This window comes from Lynx rufus, unplaced genomic scaffold (genome assembly GCF_022079265.1).
Source record: "Lynx rufus isolate CCGP_SWC_20201006 ecotype Redwood Valley unplaced genomic scaffold, mLynRuf1.p SCAF_11, whole genome shotgun sequence".
Classification (NCBI taxonomy): domain Eukaryota; kingdom Metazoa; phylum Chordata; class Mammalia; order Carnivora; family Felidae; genus Lynx; species Lynx rufus.
Window position 1 is genome coordinate 36,435,563 of NW_025814825.1, and position 15,011 is coordinate 36,450,573.

Below are 15,011 nucleotides of genomic sequence, written 5' to 3' on the forward strand. Positions count from 1 at the left end.
TTTGCTTGGAGCTTTTTTATGTCCCATGACAGGTTAAGAACAGAATAGATGAGATAATGGGAATGATATGTTCAAAACTCCACAGCCTCTATGCTATTACCAATTACAACATATAATGTGGCTGAAATGCAAGGGGATATCAAGCCAGAAAATATCTTGAGGTAGTGGGAGTTTCATGTTTGATGATATATTCTGAATACTTTTTAACATCTTTTTTTAAAATACTTTTTAACATCTTAAACATTTTGTGGTATATTTGAGAAATGAGGACGATTCTTGCTTTTTTGTTATTTGTTACTTGTGTCTTGATAGACCTATATGACCTATTAAACTGCCGATTTGGGATTCTTCTGTCTCCTCATTCCTTATCTGACCACTGACCCAATTCTGTCCATTCTCCTTACCAAAGCCACTAATTCAGTCTTGGTCCTCATCACAGAACAAACAAATCCTTTTGTTCTTGAATTATTTACCTATTACTTTGCAAGTGTTTTATGAATAAAGATGGACCTTTATCTATCTTTGATGTCTCCAGATAGCTAGCACAAGACCATACAGAAAGTGGAGGAAGAGTCAATGTTTGTTGACTTCTTATTAATATTTCCTTTTCTGCTTTTGATTTTAGAGTCTGAACTGAAGAGTTTTTGTTCTAGAAACATACTGATCATCCTTGGCTTCTCCTCTATCATGGCTGTGATTGCTTTGATCGCTGTGGGGCTGACCCAGAACAAACCATTGCCAGAAAATGTTAAGGTAAATCAAATCTTGAGGGGGTCTGGTTGGGGTTGGGCGAGGGAAGGAAGTTATGGTAAATCAGAGCTTTCAGGAGGAGTGGAGGTTCTGGCAGCTCAGGAGCAAGTCAATATCCATTGAATTAAGGGGGTAAAATGGAAACAATCTTCATTCTGGAAGAGAGAATGCCTTGAATCAATTAGTGGTAGGAAGAGAATTGTGTTTATGCTTGTTCAGCAATAATTATGATTAGTACTTTAACAGAAACAGATACTTAATTCACTACATCCAGATATGCGCTAGTATTTTTTGGGAATATTTTGTGCTGATATTCTCTGATCTAGTACTATCTCTACTTCTTACTTATTGTTTCATTGTGGATGTGTCACAACACTGTACTCTTTGTTCTTCTTATTCAATTACTACTGTCACCAAAATAATAAAATTTATTAGCATTGTATAAAGCACTTTGAAGGTCAAAGAATGTGGAGAAGATCTGTTCCTCATCTCCAAAATACTAAAGAAAGAAGCAAAATCAGTTTTAAAAATGCAAAGAAAATATACATGTATCGAATATAGTAATTTGAAATGAATTCATGGGTGGACAGATTTCTTGGGAAATTTCCAACATTTGAAGAGCTAGTTAATATCATTGAAAATAAGAATGAAATTTTGCCATTTACAACAATATGGATGGCGCTAGAGTGTATTATTTAAGCGAAATAAGTCAGTCAGAAAAAGACAAATATATAATTTCACTCATATGTGGAATTAAAAAAAATTTTTTTTAATGTTTTTATTTATTTTTGAAGGAGAGAAAGAGCATGAGCAGGGGAGGAACAGAGAAAGAGGGAGACGTAGAATTTGAAGCAGGCTCCAGGCTCTAAGCCGTCAGCACAGAGCCCAATGTGGGGCTCAAACTCACGAACTGTGAGATCATGACCTGAGCCGAAGTCGGACGCTTAACCGACTGAGCCATCCAGGTGCCCCACTCATATGTGGAATTTAAGAAACAAAACAGATGAACATAGGGGAAGAGAAGGAAAAATAAGACAAAAACAGAGGAGGCAACCCATAAGAGACTCTTAAATACAGAAAATAAACTGAGGGTTGCTGGAGGGGAGGTAGGTTGGGGGGATGGGCTAAAGGAGTGATGGGCATTATGGAGGGCACTTGCTGGGATGAGCACTGGGCGTTATATGTAAGTGACAGAATCAATGGGTTCTACTCCTGAAATCAATACTACACTGTATGTTAACTAACTTGAATTAAATAAATAAATTTTTAAAAATAATTAGGGTCATTAACTCTGTTGTGATTTATTTCTGCTTCCTTTCAAACTCATCAAAGTAAAATTTCTAAAACATGAATGTCTCATGAGTGCCTTATAATGTGGTCATTATTTAATCTGTTAAGTAATAAGCATATGGTAAATGTAAATTTATGTTGTAAACACACCTTTTTAAACTTTCATTGAAATTAATCTACAAGTAAATAAAACTAAAATGGCCCAGAATATATCAATATGCTAATGTTGTACATATTGGCACGTATGTACATGAACTGTACATATGTTCAGAAGTTAACTGGACCATGGAGGCTCTGGAATACATCTTCAAAAGTATATTTTCTTGTATTTGAAGTTACTAAACTGTGAGACTGGAAAGATGGATGCATATGCCGGGCTTCTAAAACTTTTGCCACCCACCCAAATCAGTGGCTGTATAGCAGAGGCCTGGATATTACATTGGCATTCCTTTGCAACACGAACTCAACTCAGTGGAACTGTGCACAGCAGCCCCTTTGTCAGCACAGAAGGCTGATATTATCTCATTGTCGATGGTCTCTTGCCTTTTAATGTTGAGTGATGTCGGCTCTCTTGGCAAAACTTCACTCACAGTTGAAGTCTCGTGACATCTTGGTTCTGCTATTTGTTTACCAGCTCCAAAAGTACATGCCTTCTTGATTTGACCTTTTTACATGTTCATTATTGCATCATTGGAGAGGGGGACTGTCTAGGAGGCAAAATCCATGACAGACCTGAGCTCCGTGTTCCCAAAGAATACTTCTGCAACCACAGTAGTCACCATTGACTCTGTTGTGATTCTGTGTTGTATTGGACCCACAAAATGGAACAAAGTCTTTAAATAAAAAGTATGAGTATTTGAAGAGTAGGCACTGGCATATGAAATGAATCTTTATAGCAATATCACTGGTTTATTTAACACAAAGATCAATTTATATATGCAAGTTAGCTATTTATTAAGGTCATACATTAATTTTAATAAGATTGCTGGCATATATTGAGGGCAAAAGTATTTTAGGCACTTGTCTTTGGTGATGTCTTTAAGCTTTGTATGCTACCCAATTTGATAGTCATTAGCCCTATACAGCTATTTCAACTTAAGTTAATTAAAATAAAAGATTTTGTCTTTTAATTGTGCCAGCCACATTCCAAGTATTCAATAGCCTCATGTGGCTGGTGGCTACTAAATTGGACAGTGCAGACGTAGAACATTTCCATTGCTGCAGAAAATTTAATTGGACATTGCTGCTTTGGAGCATACTCTTTGATAATATCTCTTAAATCATTCAAAACTAAGTTTGATGAATAAGGTGTATGATTAAATATTATATAATCTAAAATAAGAGCAATAAACGAGACTCTTTTCTTGGGTGGTTTGTAAACTAATACCAGGATCATCCCAAATATCATGAGCTACTTGAGTGCTTTGAGTAGTTTGTTGGAATCAGTTTATTTCCTTTCAAAAATGATTTAAAGAATAACACTTATTTTGATATTTGTACCTGGTACATTTGTTTGAAAAATGTATAACATCAAACTTCTGGGGAAGATGGAGTAGGAGGACCCTAAGCTCATCTTGTTCCATGGAACAAGATAACACCTACATCAGTGTAAGTAACCCAGAAAGTGATCTGAAGACTGGCAGAACAGACTTTCCACAGTTAAATGTAGAGAAGGGGACCACATTGCAGAGGGTAGGAAGGGTAGAGATGTGTTTAGAAGCTAAATGGAACTGTGCGACTGTCTGTGGGAGGGAAGAACAATACAGGCATGGAAAGGGGAGAGGACAAGACTCTCACACCAAGCGCCTCAGGCACGGGGATCCTGCATGTGAAGCAGGGGCCTACACCTGGAACTTTGAAAATTAGTGAGCTCAGTTCTGGAAGAGCTGGGATGGTGAGAGGAAACTAAGTCCCCAGCCTTAAAAAGATAGCACAACAAACAGCCCCTGGAGATACAACCTAGAAGCAGCAGTTTGAAAATCACCTGGGGTGTGCAGGAGGGAGATTTGTTTACTAATCTCAGAGCACATGCTTGGAAGGGTAGGGATCATTGAGAGACTTCTCCAGGAACAAAGGAGCTGGTAGATGCCATCTCCCTCCCCCACCTCCCAATATAAACACATGGACACCTGTGAACCAGCACTGTTCCAACACTAGCTAACTTGCTAACAGCCTGCCCCCACCCTTGTGTTCTCCTGAGGACATGCAGGTGTCTCACTCCAGGTCTATCAAAACAGACCTTGCTAACACAACCCACCCTGCTCCCAAGTTCTTCTTGGGATCCACTCCCTCTAATCCAGCCAGCCTTGGTTCTGGTGGCTACAGGTCCCCTTCCACAGCAGACCTACACAAACCTTGCTAATGCTGTGTGCCCCAGGCCCCAGCCCCACATTCTTCTGTGTACCTGCCCCGTCCAATATGCCCTTGACCAGAGCCCATCCAAAGTGGTGCAACAAGCCTAGCAATGTGTAAGCAGCCCTGATGACCCAGCACCACTCCAAAGTGACTCCTGCCCCAGGGAGAAAAGATAACCACACACACCAGTCTGCCTGCAGCCCTAGCAGTGGGCTGGGGCAGATATCTGGTCTGACTGTGGGCCCCTTCAACCAATGAAAGTCTCTCAGAAGACAACACAAGAAACACCCTGCAGTTTGTGCTAATGCATCTCTGGCCAACCCCTGGTCTGACTCAACTCAAGCCAAAGGTGGCCCCAGACTGGTCCACTAACAGCACAGGGACCAAACCCTGCCCACAACAGGCAAAGAGAGCCATCGCAGACAATTGGACTGAAGTAAAAAGTGGCTCAGCCACAACAGCAGGGCACATGCATCACACATAGGAGACACCCCTGAAGTGCCAGGTTCTGGTGAACAGGGAACACTGCACGCCAGGGCACTACAGGACCTCTTCTTTATAAGGCCATTACTTTCAAGTACAGGGGATGTAGCTATCTTTCTTAACACAGAGAAGAAAAAAATGCAGAGAATTAGATAAAATGAGGAGACAGAGGAATTTGTCCCGAAGAAAAGAACAGAACAAAATCACAGCAAGAGATAAAAAACAGAGATAAGTAATATGCCTGACAGAGAATTTAAATTAATGGTCATAAAGATACCCACTGGACTTGAGAAAAGAGTGACACCCTTAACAAAGAAATAGAAAACAAAAAAAGAACCAATCAGAGATGAAGTACTCAAATTGAAGTAAAAAATACACTAGATGGAATAAATAGTAGACTAGAGGAAGCAGAAGAATGGATCAGTAACCTGGAGGGCAGAGTAATGGGGAGCCATCAAGCTGAATGGGAGAAAAAAATAAAAACAGACTTAGGGAATTCAGCAACACCATCAAGCATAAAAACATTTGCATTATAGGGCTCCCAGAAGGAGAAGAGAGTGTAAAGGGGGGCAGAAAATTTATTTGAAGAAATAGCTGAAAACCTCCTGAATCTACGGAAGGAAACAGAAATCCAGATCCAGGAGGATCTCTTTGAGTGGTAAGGAAAAATCATAGGCGGGAGTAAGAAAAGTAGGAAGCAGGAACCCATGAACAGCGAGATCATGACCTGAGCCAAAGTCAGACACTCAGTTGACTTGGCCACCCAGGTGCCCACAGAGTACACATTCTTTTCAAGTGCACACAGAATGTTCTCCAGAATAGATCACATATTAGGCTACAAAGCAAGTCTCAATAAATTAAAAAATACTGAAGTCATACCATGGATCTTTTTGGACTACAACACTCTGAAACTAGAAATCAACCACAAGCAAGAATCTGGAAAGAGCACAGATAATATGGAAGTTAAAGAGCATGCTACTAAACAATGAGTGGGTCAACCAAGAAATCAAAGAGGAAATAAATACATGGAGACAAATGCAAATGAAAACATAATTGTTCAAAATTTGGGGGATGCAGCAAAGTTGTTCTAAGAGGGAAGTTCATACCAATACAGGCCTAACTCAAAAAACAAGAAAAATCTTAAATAAACAACCTAATCTTACACCTAAAGGAGCTAGAAGAATAAGAAACAAAACCCCAAACGAGTAGGAGGAAGGAAATATTAAAGATTAGAGTAGAAATAAACTCAGTGGCAACTAAAAATGACAATAGAACATATCAATGAAACCAGAGCTGGTTCTTTAAAAAGATCAACCAACTTGATAAACCTTTATCCAGACTCATCAAAGAGAGAGAGAGAGAGAGAGAGAGAGAGAGAGAGAGATGACTCAAATAAACAAAATCAAAATATGAAAGAGGAGAAATACCAATACCACAGAAATATAAAGAATATTATGAAAAATTATATGACAACAAACTGGGCAACCTAGAAGAAATGGACAAATTCCTAGAAACATAGCCTCCCAAATTTGAATCAGGAATAAATAGAAAATTTGAGTAGACCTATTACCAACAAAGAAATTGAATCAGTAATCAAAAAACTCCCAACAAACACAAATTCAGGACCAGACGGCTTAAGACGTGAATTCTACTAAACATCTATGTATGTAGGTATGTGTGTGTGTATTTTAAAGATTTTATTAAATAATCTCTACACCCAAAGTGGGGCTTGAATTTACAATCCCAAAATCAAGAGTCACATGCTCTACCAACTGAGCCAGCCAGATGCCCCTCTACCAAACATTTAAAGAGCTAATACCTATTTTTCTCAAACTACTCCCAAAAATAGAAGAGGAAGGAAAGCTTCCAAATTCATTCTATGAGGCCATCATTACCCTGATACCAAAACCAGATAAAGACACTACAAAAAAAGACAACTACAGGCTAATATCTCTGATGAACATAGATGCAAAAATCCTCAATAAAATATTAGCAAACCAAATCCAACAATACATTAAGTCATTCACTACAATCAAGTGGGATTTATTCCTGGGCTTTAAGGTAGTTTAATATTCACAAATCAATCAGCATGATATATCACATCTGCAAGAGAAAGGATAAAAACCATATTATCATCTCAATAGATGCAGAAAAAGAATGCAACAAAGTATAATATCCATCCATGACAAAAACCCTCAACAAAGTATGTTTAGAGGGAACATGCATAAACACAGTAAAGACTGTATATAAAAAACCCACAGCTGGGATGCCTGGCTGACTCAGTCAGTAGAGCATGTTACTCTTGATCTTGGGGTTGTGAGTTCAAGCTCCACTATGGGTGTAGAGATTACCTAAAAATAACATCTTTAAAAAAAACCCCATAGCTAACAGCTCAATAGTGAAAAGCTTTCCCCCTAATGTCAGGAATAGGACAAGGATGTCCACTCACGATTTTATTCAACATGGTACTAGAAGTCCTAGCCACAGCAGTCAGACAAGAAAAAGAAACAAAATGGTATCCAGATTGGTAAGGAAGAAGGAAAACTTTCACTATTTGCAGATGACATGATACTATATATAGAAAACCCTAAAGACTCCACCAAAAAACTACTAAAACTGATAAATGAATTCAGTAAGGTCAGAGGATACAAAATCAATATACAGAAATCCATTGCATATCTATACACTAATAAGAAGTAACAGAAAGAGAATGTAAGAAAAAAATCCCTTTACAATTGCACCAAAAAAGGGGCGCCTGGGTGGCGCAGTCGGTTCAGCGTCCGACTTCAGCCAGGTCACGATCTCGCAGTCTGTGAGTTCGAGCCCTGCGTCAGGCTCTGGGCTGATGGCTCGGAGCCTGGAGCCTGTTTCCGATTCTGTGTCTCCCTCTCTCTCTGCCCCTCCCCCGTTCATGCTCTGTCTCTCTCTGTCCCAAAAATAAAATAAACGTTGAAAAAAAAATTTAAAAAAACAATTGCATCAAAAAAATAAAATGCCTAGGAATAAACTTAACCAAGGAAGTGAAAGTCTTGTACTCAGAGAACTATTAAACACTGATGAAAGAAATTGAAGATAACACAAGCAAATGAAAGATATTCCATGCTCATGGATTGAGAGAACCAATATTGTTGAAATGTCCATACTACCCAAAGCAATCTACAGATTTAATGCAATCCCTATCAAAATACTAATAGTATTTTCACAGAACAAGAACAAACAATCCAAAAATGTGTATGGAACCACAAAGACCCTGAATAACCAAAGCAATCTTGAAAAAGAAGAACAAAACCAGAGATATCAGAATCCCAGATTTCAAAATATACTACAAAGCTGTACCCTTCAAAATGGTGTGGTACTGGCACAAAAATAGACACACAGATCAATAGAACAGAATCAAGAGCCCAGAAACAAACCCATAATTATATGGTAAATTAATCTTTGACAAAGGTGGCAAGAATGTGCAATGGGAAGAAGTTTCTTCAACAAATGGTGTTGGGAATACTGGACACATACATGCAAAAGAATGAAACTGGACTACAAAAAAGAAACTCAAAATTGATTAAGGACCTAAATGTGAGACCTGAAACCATAAAAATACTAGAAGAGAACACATGCAGTAATTTCTTTCACATCAGCTGTAGCAACATTTTTCTTGATATGTCTTCTAAAGCAAGGGAAACAAAAGCAAAAATAATCTATTGGGATTTCTTCAAAATAAAAACTGCACAGCAAAGGAAACAATCAACAAAACTAAAATAAGACAGCCTACTGGGTGGGAGATGATATTTTCAAATGACATATCTAGTAAAGTGTTACTATTCAAAATATATAAAAAACTTATACAGCTCAATACCAAAAAACCAGATAATCCTATTAAAAATGGACAGAAGACGTGTACAGACATTTCTCTAAAGAAGACATACAGATGGCCAACAGACACATGAAAAGATGCTCAACATCACTTATCATCGGGGATGTGTCAATCAAAACCACGAGATATCACCTCACACCTGTTAGAATGCCTAGACTCAAAAACACAAAGAACAACAAGTGTTGGCGAGGATGTGGGAAAAGGGAACCATTGTGCACTATTGGTGGGAATGTAAACTGGCACATCCACTGTGGAAAGCACTGTGGAAAACACACACATATATATGATATATATATCATACATATGGAATATTATTCATCCATAAAAAGAATTAAATCTTGCCATTTGCAACAACATGGATAGTGCTAAAGATAGAGAGTATAATGCTAAATGAAATGAGTCAGGGAAAGACAAATGCCATATATTTTCACTTATCTGTGGAATTTAAGAAACAAAAAAGAGACAACCCAAAAAACAGACTCAACTATAGACAACAAACTGATCGTTACCAGAGGGCAGGTTGGGTGGGGAGATGAGTGAAATAGGTGAAGGAGATTAAGAGTACACTTATCATGATGAGCACTGAGTAATGTGTAGAATTGTTGAATCACTATATTCTACACCTGAAACTAATATAACATTGTATATAACTATACTGGAATTAAAATAAAATAAAAATATATAACATCATCTCTTTATGACCATACCTTACTTAGCAGATCTTTGTTCACAGATTCATGTATCAACAATTATGTATTAAGTATTTGTGTTGGGCACTGGGCTACACAATTGGGAAGCCAGTATAGATATGATTGAGCTTACTATCTGGGGAAGGAAACACATTTAATAGATGGCACAGATTATTAATTATAGTTGTGATGAATGCCACCAAGTGAAAGCCAGGCAGTCTTCCTTGAAAGAAATCACATTTACAATAATGTTTGAAGGATGATTAGAAGTTAGCTGAGTTAGGGGTGCCTGTATGGCTCAGTCGGTTAAGTGTCCAACTTAGGTCATGGTCTCAAGGTTCATGAGTTTGAGCTCCGTGTCGGGCTCTGCTGACAGCTCAGAGCCTGGAGCCTGCTTCAGATTCTGTGTCTCCCTCTCTCTTTGCCCCTCCCCCACTCATGCTCTCTGTCTCTCTGTCTCTCTGTCTCTGTCTCAAAAATGAATAAACATTAAAAAAAAACACCTTTTTTTTTAAAGGAATGAACATACCTTACTTTTCGAAGTTAGCTGAGTTAGGGGCACCTGAGAAGCTCAGCCGGTTAAACATTCAACTCCTGATCTTGGCTCAGGTCTTGATCTCAGTGTTGTGAGTTCATCCCCCAAATTGGGCTCTGCACTGGGCTTGAGTCTACTTTAATAAATGAATGAATGAATGAATGAATGAATGAATGAATAAGAGGAAGTTAGCTGAGGTAGAGATGGATAGAGAGTATTCCAGGCAAAAGGAAAGCAAGTCCAAGAATCTCACAGATAAAGATGGTGAGAGAGGTGGTGCAGTCTGTTTCTTGCAAATCAGGTTGAGGATTTTAGTTTTAATCCTAAGAGCAATGGGAAGGACAGTAACATCAGATTTGTGTTTTGCAGAGATCACTCTGGCTGCAATGAAGTAGAGGGTGGGAGGATAAGAGCAGATGTAGGAGACTAGGCTATTACAGTAATTTGGAAGGGGGAGAAGGTTTTGAGTTAAGTTTCTGAAGAAAAATGTTTTTGTTTTTGAGGTCTTGGACATCCAAGGAGAAATGTCAAAGCAGTTGGATAATCAGATCTAGACCTCATAGAAGAGGTGTAGACCCACACTGCTTATGAGAAGTATAATGCAAGCCACATTTTAATTTTTCTAGGAGCAGCACTTTTAAAAAGTAGAAAGAGGTGAAATTAATTTTAATAACAATGTAATTAATTAAATGCATTAATTAAATTTTAATGTAGTGCAATTCATTATATCCAAAATATTATTTCAACATTCCATCAAAATAATTATTAATGAAACATTTCCCATTCCTTTTTTCATGCTATTTTCAAAATCCAATGCAATTTTTAACTTAAGTCACATGTTAATACAGACTATGGTTGGCCCTTGAACAACATGGGTGGTTAGGAGTACCATTCCCTGCCACACAGTCAAAAATCCATGTATAACTTTTGATTCCCCAAAAACTTAATTGCCTACTCTTGACCAGAAGCCTTACCAATAACATAAACATAAAATATGATTCACACATATTTTGTATGTTGTATGTATTATATACTGTATTCATACAATAAAGTGAGCTTGAGAAAAGAAAACGTTACGAAAATAAGAAGAGGGCACCTCGGTGGTGGTTCAGTTGTTAAGCATCTGACTTCAGCTCAAGTCATGATCTCACAGTTTGTGGATTCAAGTCCCCACTTGGGTGAGCACAATCCCTGCTTCTCTGTGTCCTCTCTCTCTCTCTGCCCCTCCCTCACTTGTGCTCTCTATCTCTCTCTCAGAAAGAAAGAAAGAAAGAAAGAAAGAAAGAAAGAAAGAAAGAAAGAAAGAAAGAAAGAAAAAAGCAAATCATAAGAAAAGAAAAATAAGATAAAAACAGAGAGGGAAGCAAACCACAAGAGACTCTTAAATACAGAGAGCAAACTGAGGGTTGCTGGAGGGGTAATTAGGTCAGGGGATGGGCTAAATGGGTGATGGGCATTAAGGAGGGCACTTGTTGTGATGAGCACTGGGTATTATATATAAGTGATGAATCACTGAGTTCTATTCCTGAAACCAAGACTGCACTGTATGTTAACTAACTTGAATTTAAATAAATAAATTTAAAAAAGAAAATCATAATAAGGGAAAATACATTTACAGTATTGTACTGTATTTACTGAAAAGAATCCATGTATAAATGGACCTGCATAGTTCAAATCTGTGTTGTTCAAGGGTCACCTGCAGTCAACATTTCAAGGGCTCAATAGCCACAAGGGCTATGTCAAGGGCTGCCTTATTGAACAGTATGGGTCTAGACTAAAGATATGGTTCTTATGTCATTGATGTATTGAAGTCCTAGAAGTATATGAGATTATAGGAAAGGGGTAAAAAGCAAGAAGAGGGCAAGGACCAAGTCCTGAGGAATTCTATCATTCTAATATAGTGCTTGCAGTTTAAAAATCATTTCCATTTTTTCTTCCAGGACTGCTCTAAGGAATGAAAGATTATCCTCATCTTATAGATAAACAAAATGAGGGCCTTTGAGGTTCTCTTGCACAAGGCTCAGTATCTCATGGGTTACCGCAAGAATTAATTGGGATAAATAAATGCAAACGTGAAGTGCTGAGCAGGAGTCCTGGCCCACTGTGGACACTCAGCAATTGATAGATCATATATTATCATCTTTGCAGCCTGTCTGCCTGGTGACAAATTGCCATTTTATCCCTGCTTCTTCCCATCTAACCCACCCTTGTCTAACCCAGCCCAGGTCAACCCTCCCATTCTGCTGATGCAGTCCTGTCATCTTCCTACCTGACCCAGTTTGGATTCTGCCTTAATGGAGAAGTAGTGGCCTCATGCCCACGCCACATCTAGAAAAACACAAGAACTCCTTCTTGTACTGATGTGTTGTTTACTTGCCCAGCTACTGAGGTGGTAAGCATGTTGAGGACAGGGCCTGGATTTCATATGTCGTTGCATGCATTTTATTATTCATTCACTCAACTTATTCACTTAACAAATAGTCATTGACCATCTACTCTTTTTTAAAAAATTTTATTTATTTTTAATTTAATTTATTTTTAAATTTACATCCAAGTTAGTTAGCATATAGTGCAATAATGATTTCAGGAGTAGATTCCTTAATGCCCCTTACCCATTTAGCCCATCCCCCCTCCCACAACCCCTCCAGCAACCCTCTGTTTGTTTTGCGTATTTAAGAGTTTCTTATGTTTTGTCCATATATGAGGATTTTAAGATACAAAACAGACCATCTACTCTTATTTTAGGTCCTGGGTTCATGCCAATGAGCAAGACTGGCAAAGTCCTTACTTTCATGGAGCTTATAGTCTAGTGGAAGAGATAATCATTAATCAAATAATCACAAAATCCATGTTAAATTATAACCAGCACAGCATCTGACTTGGTTGCCTCATAGAAGTTTGCTGGCTCAATGAATAGAGTTACGCAGGTAAAACTGCCTCCTACTTGGATGTGAAGAGCATGTGAAGGACCAGATTGATGGCAAGATTTGTCAACATAGGAGGCAGGCCTCTGTCTCCAAATCCCCTGGAGGCCAGGGTTCCCTATTCCACCCCCGTCCCTCCAGCCCCAACTCAGTTTGAACCTTCAAGTTGCAGGGTTTGAAAAACCTACCTGTTGAATATGCATTCTGGGACATTCCCATGCCCTTAAAGTCTGGGAACCAACTGTCCCGTAGATATGCAATGATGACTTTCAAAAAATAGGCCTTAGTGAACTACGTGGCCCCTGGGAAAGTGCCTTTATCCTAGCGGACCTGGATGGGGAGGTAGCTTTTCAGATCTGCTCAGTTCATCACTTCCTTAATTTCCTGCTCATTGGTGAACACTGGCATTTAGCGAGTTACCAGATATTCCTTATAGCACAAACATTCTACATTCTGGCACACACAGATCCCCACAGGGTTCTCTCAAAGGCACCAGACTGACCCAGTACCAAACCACATGCCTTCATTAACAGCTGCCACTTCTGTGGAAAGCCTGCTGGCTCAGGGACCAGATGGTTTTGATTTCAGTCTCAGATCTGCTACTTTCTGCTATGAGACTTGGGCAAGTAGGATTCTCTCTCTATGCCTCAGTTTCCTCATATTAAAATGGAAGTGGTTGTGAGGATTATAAGAAATAATACCAGTGGCTCACTTATCAGAGTATCTAGCACATCAGAAGCCCTTGTGGAGACCAGCTGTCCACACTACTTTGAGGGAGATGAGTTCTAGGGAAGGCCGTTAGCTGCTAATCTGTTAAGGTTGCTGAGCCTGTCCCAGTGTATCTGCTTTTTCACAGGGAATTAAAGTGGTCTTTTTCGTTAAGCATTTGTGATTGTGCGATTGTATCTTTTTATGGAGAATTTGGAAGGATTTGCTCCAATTGTCAATCTCAAATACTCCCGGAAAATGTCTATATTATTTGTACTCCACTGGATTTTAATGTTGTCTTGTTTAAAAAACAATCCCTGGTGATGGATGGTGGTGGTGTTTGCACCAAAGTGTGAATGTACTTAATGCCACTGAACTGTACATTGAACGTACACTTAAAATGGTTAAGTTTATGTTCGGTGTATTTTACCACAATTAAACAAACAAAAGCAATAAAACTGTGGTTTGTATTGAAGGTCTAGTAATTCCAATTAAAGGGGAAAAAAAGGCAGAAAATGGTCTCCAATTGTTTATAGGCCCTGCCGGCATTGCTGTAGCTAATGGAGACCTGATTTGTTTATAGAGTACTAGAGTCAAGTTCAAAAGGATTAGTTTTGTTTATTCAAAAGGACTCACTGAAACAGACTGAGGAGGCTGCTAAAAGTACAACTAAAGCTACAGAGACTTTTAAGAAAGATTCTAAAGAACCAGTATGTTTGAAATGACCAAGAGAAGTTAATTATCCCATGGCTGCCCATGTTACCTGGCTTACAGGTTTTTTTTGGGTGGTGGTGGTAGTGGTGGTGGAACTCAACCCCAATGGCACTACTTTATATTGGGCTGTGAATATTAACTTCTTTTGAGACTGGAAGGAGTGCAGGAACCATATAACTCTAACCCCCCTCATTCATTCATTCAATACAACAATTGTCTGTTGAATTCCTTCTTTGTGCCTAACACGTGGTAGTGTATACTGTGGTGGATGCTGGCTATACCATGGTAAGCAAAATAGAGCTGCCTGAACAATGTACCACATCCTTATGGGGAAGACAGACATGAAGCAAATAGCCACACAGACATGTAGTACACGTCATGGTAAGTGCTGTCTTTAGAGCAAAAGTACAGGTACTCTGAGCCATGGATTAGGAGGGTAGAGTCAAATCTGAGAAGGTCAGAGAAGGCTGGCATCTCAGGTGAAGGGCATTCTGGGCCAAAGCTGTGGAACAGAAGCTACCTGTCCTCCAGGGAATCGAGGGCTGGTCAGTGTCATGGCAGGTGCTTCTGAATGAGAAGACTGAGGTTGAATATCTCACTTCTGCAGAGTCAGGAATACAAGTAGATTATCTGATGCTCCAGTTTTCTGTTTACCCCCACATCTAGGGACATTTACTCAGACTCTTGGACTT

General features: G+C 38.9%; 1 protein-coding gene across 2 annotated transcripts in view; it reads left to right on the forward strand.

Annotated features, from left to right (window-relative positions):
* The window catches only part of ENTPD1 (ectonucleoside triphosphate diphosphohydrolase 1), an 86,961-nt gene that overhangs the window by 42,735 nt on the left and 29,215 nt on the right, over positions 1-15,011 (forward strand). For both annotated transcript variants that reach the window (XM_047073212.1, XM_047073211.1), the window contains exon 2: positions 626-753. In XM_047073212.1, coding sequence (XP_046929168.1) covers positions 626-753 — 128 coding nt within the window. The remainder of the gene's footprint in view (positions 1-625; positions 754-15,011) is intronic.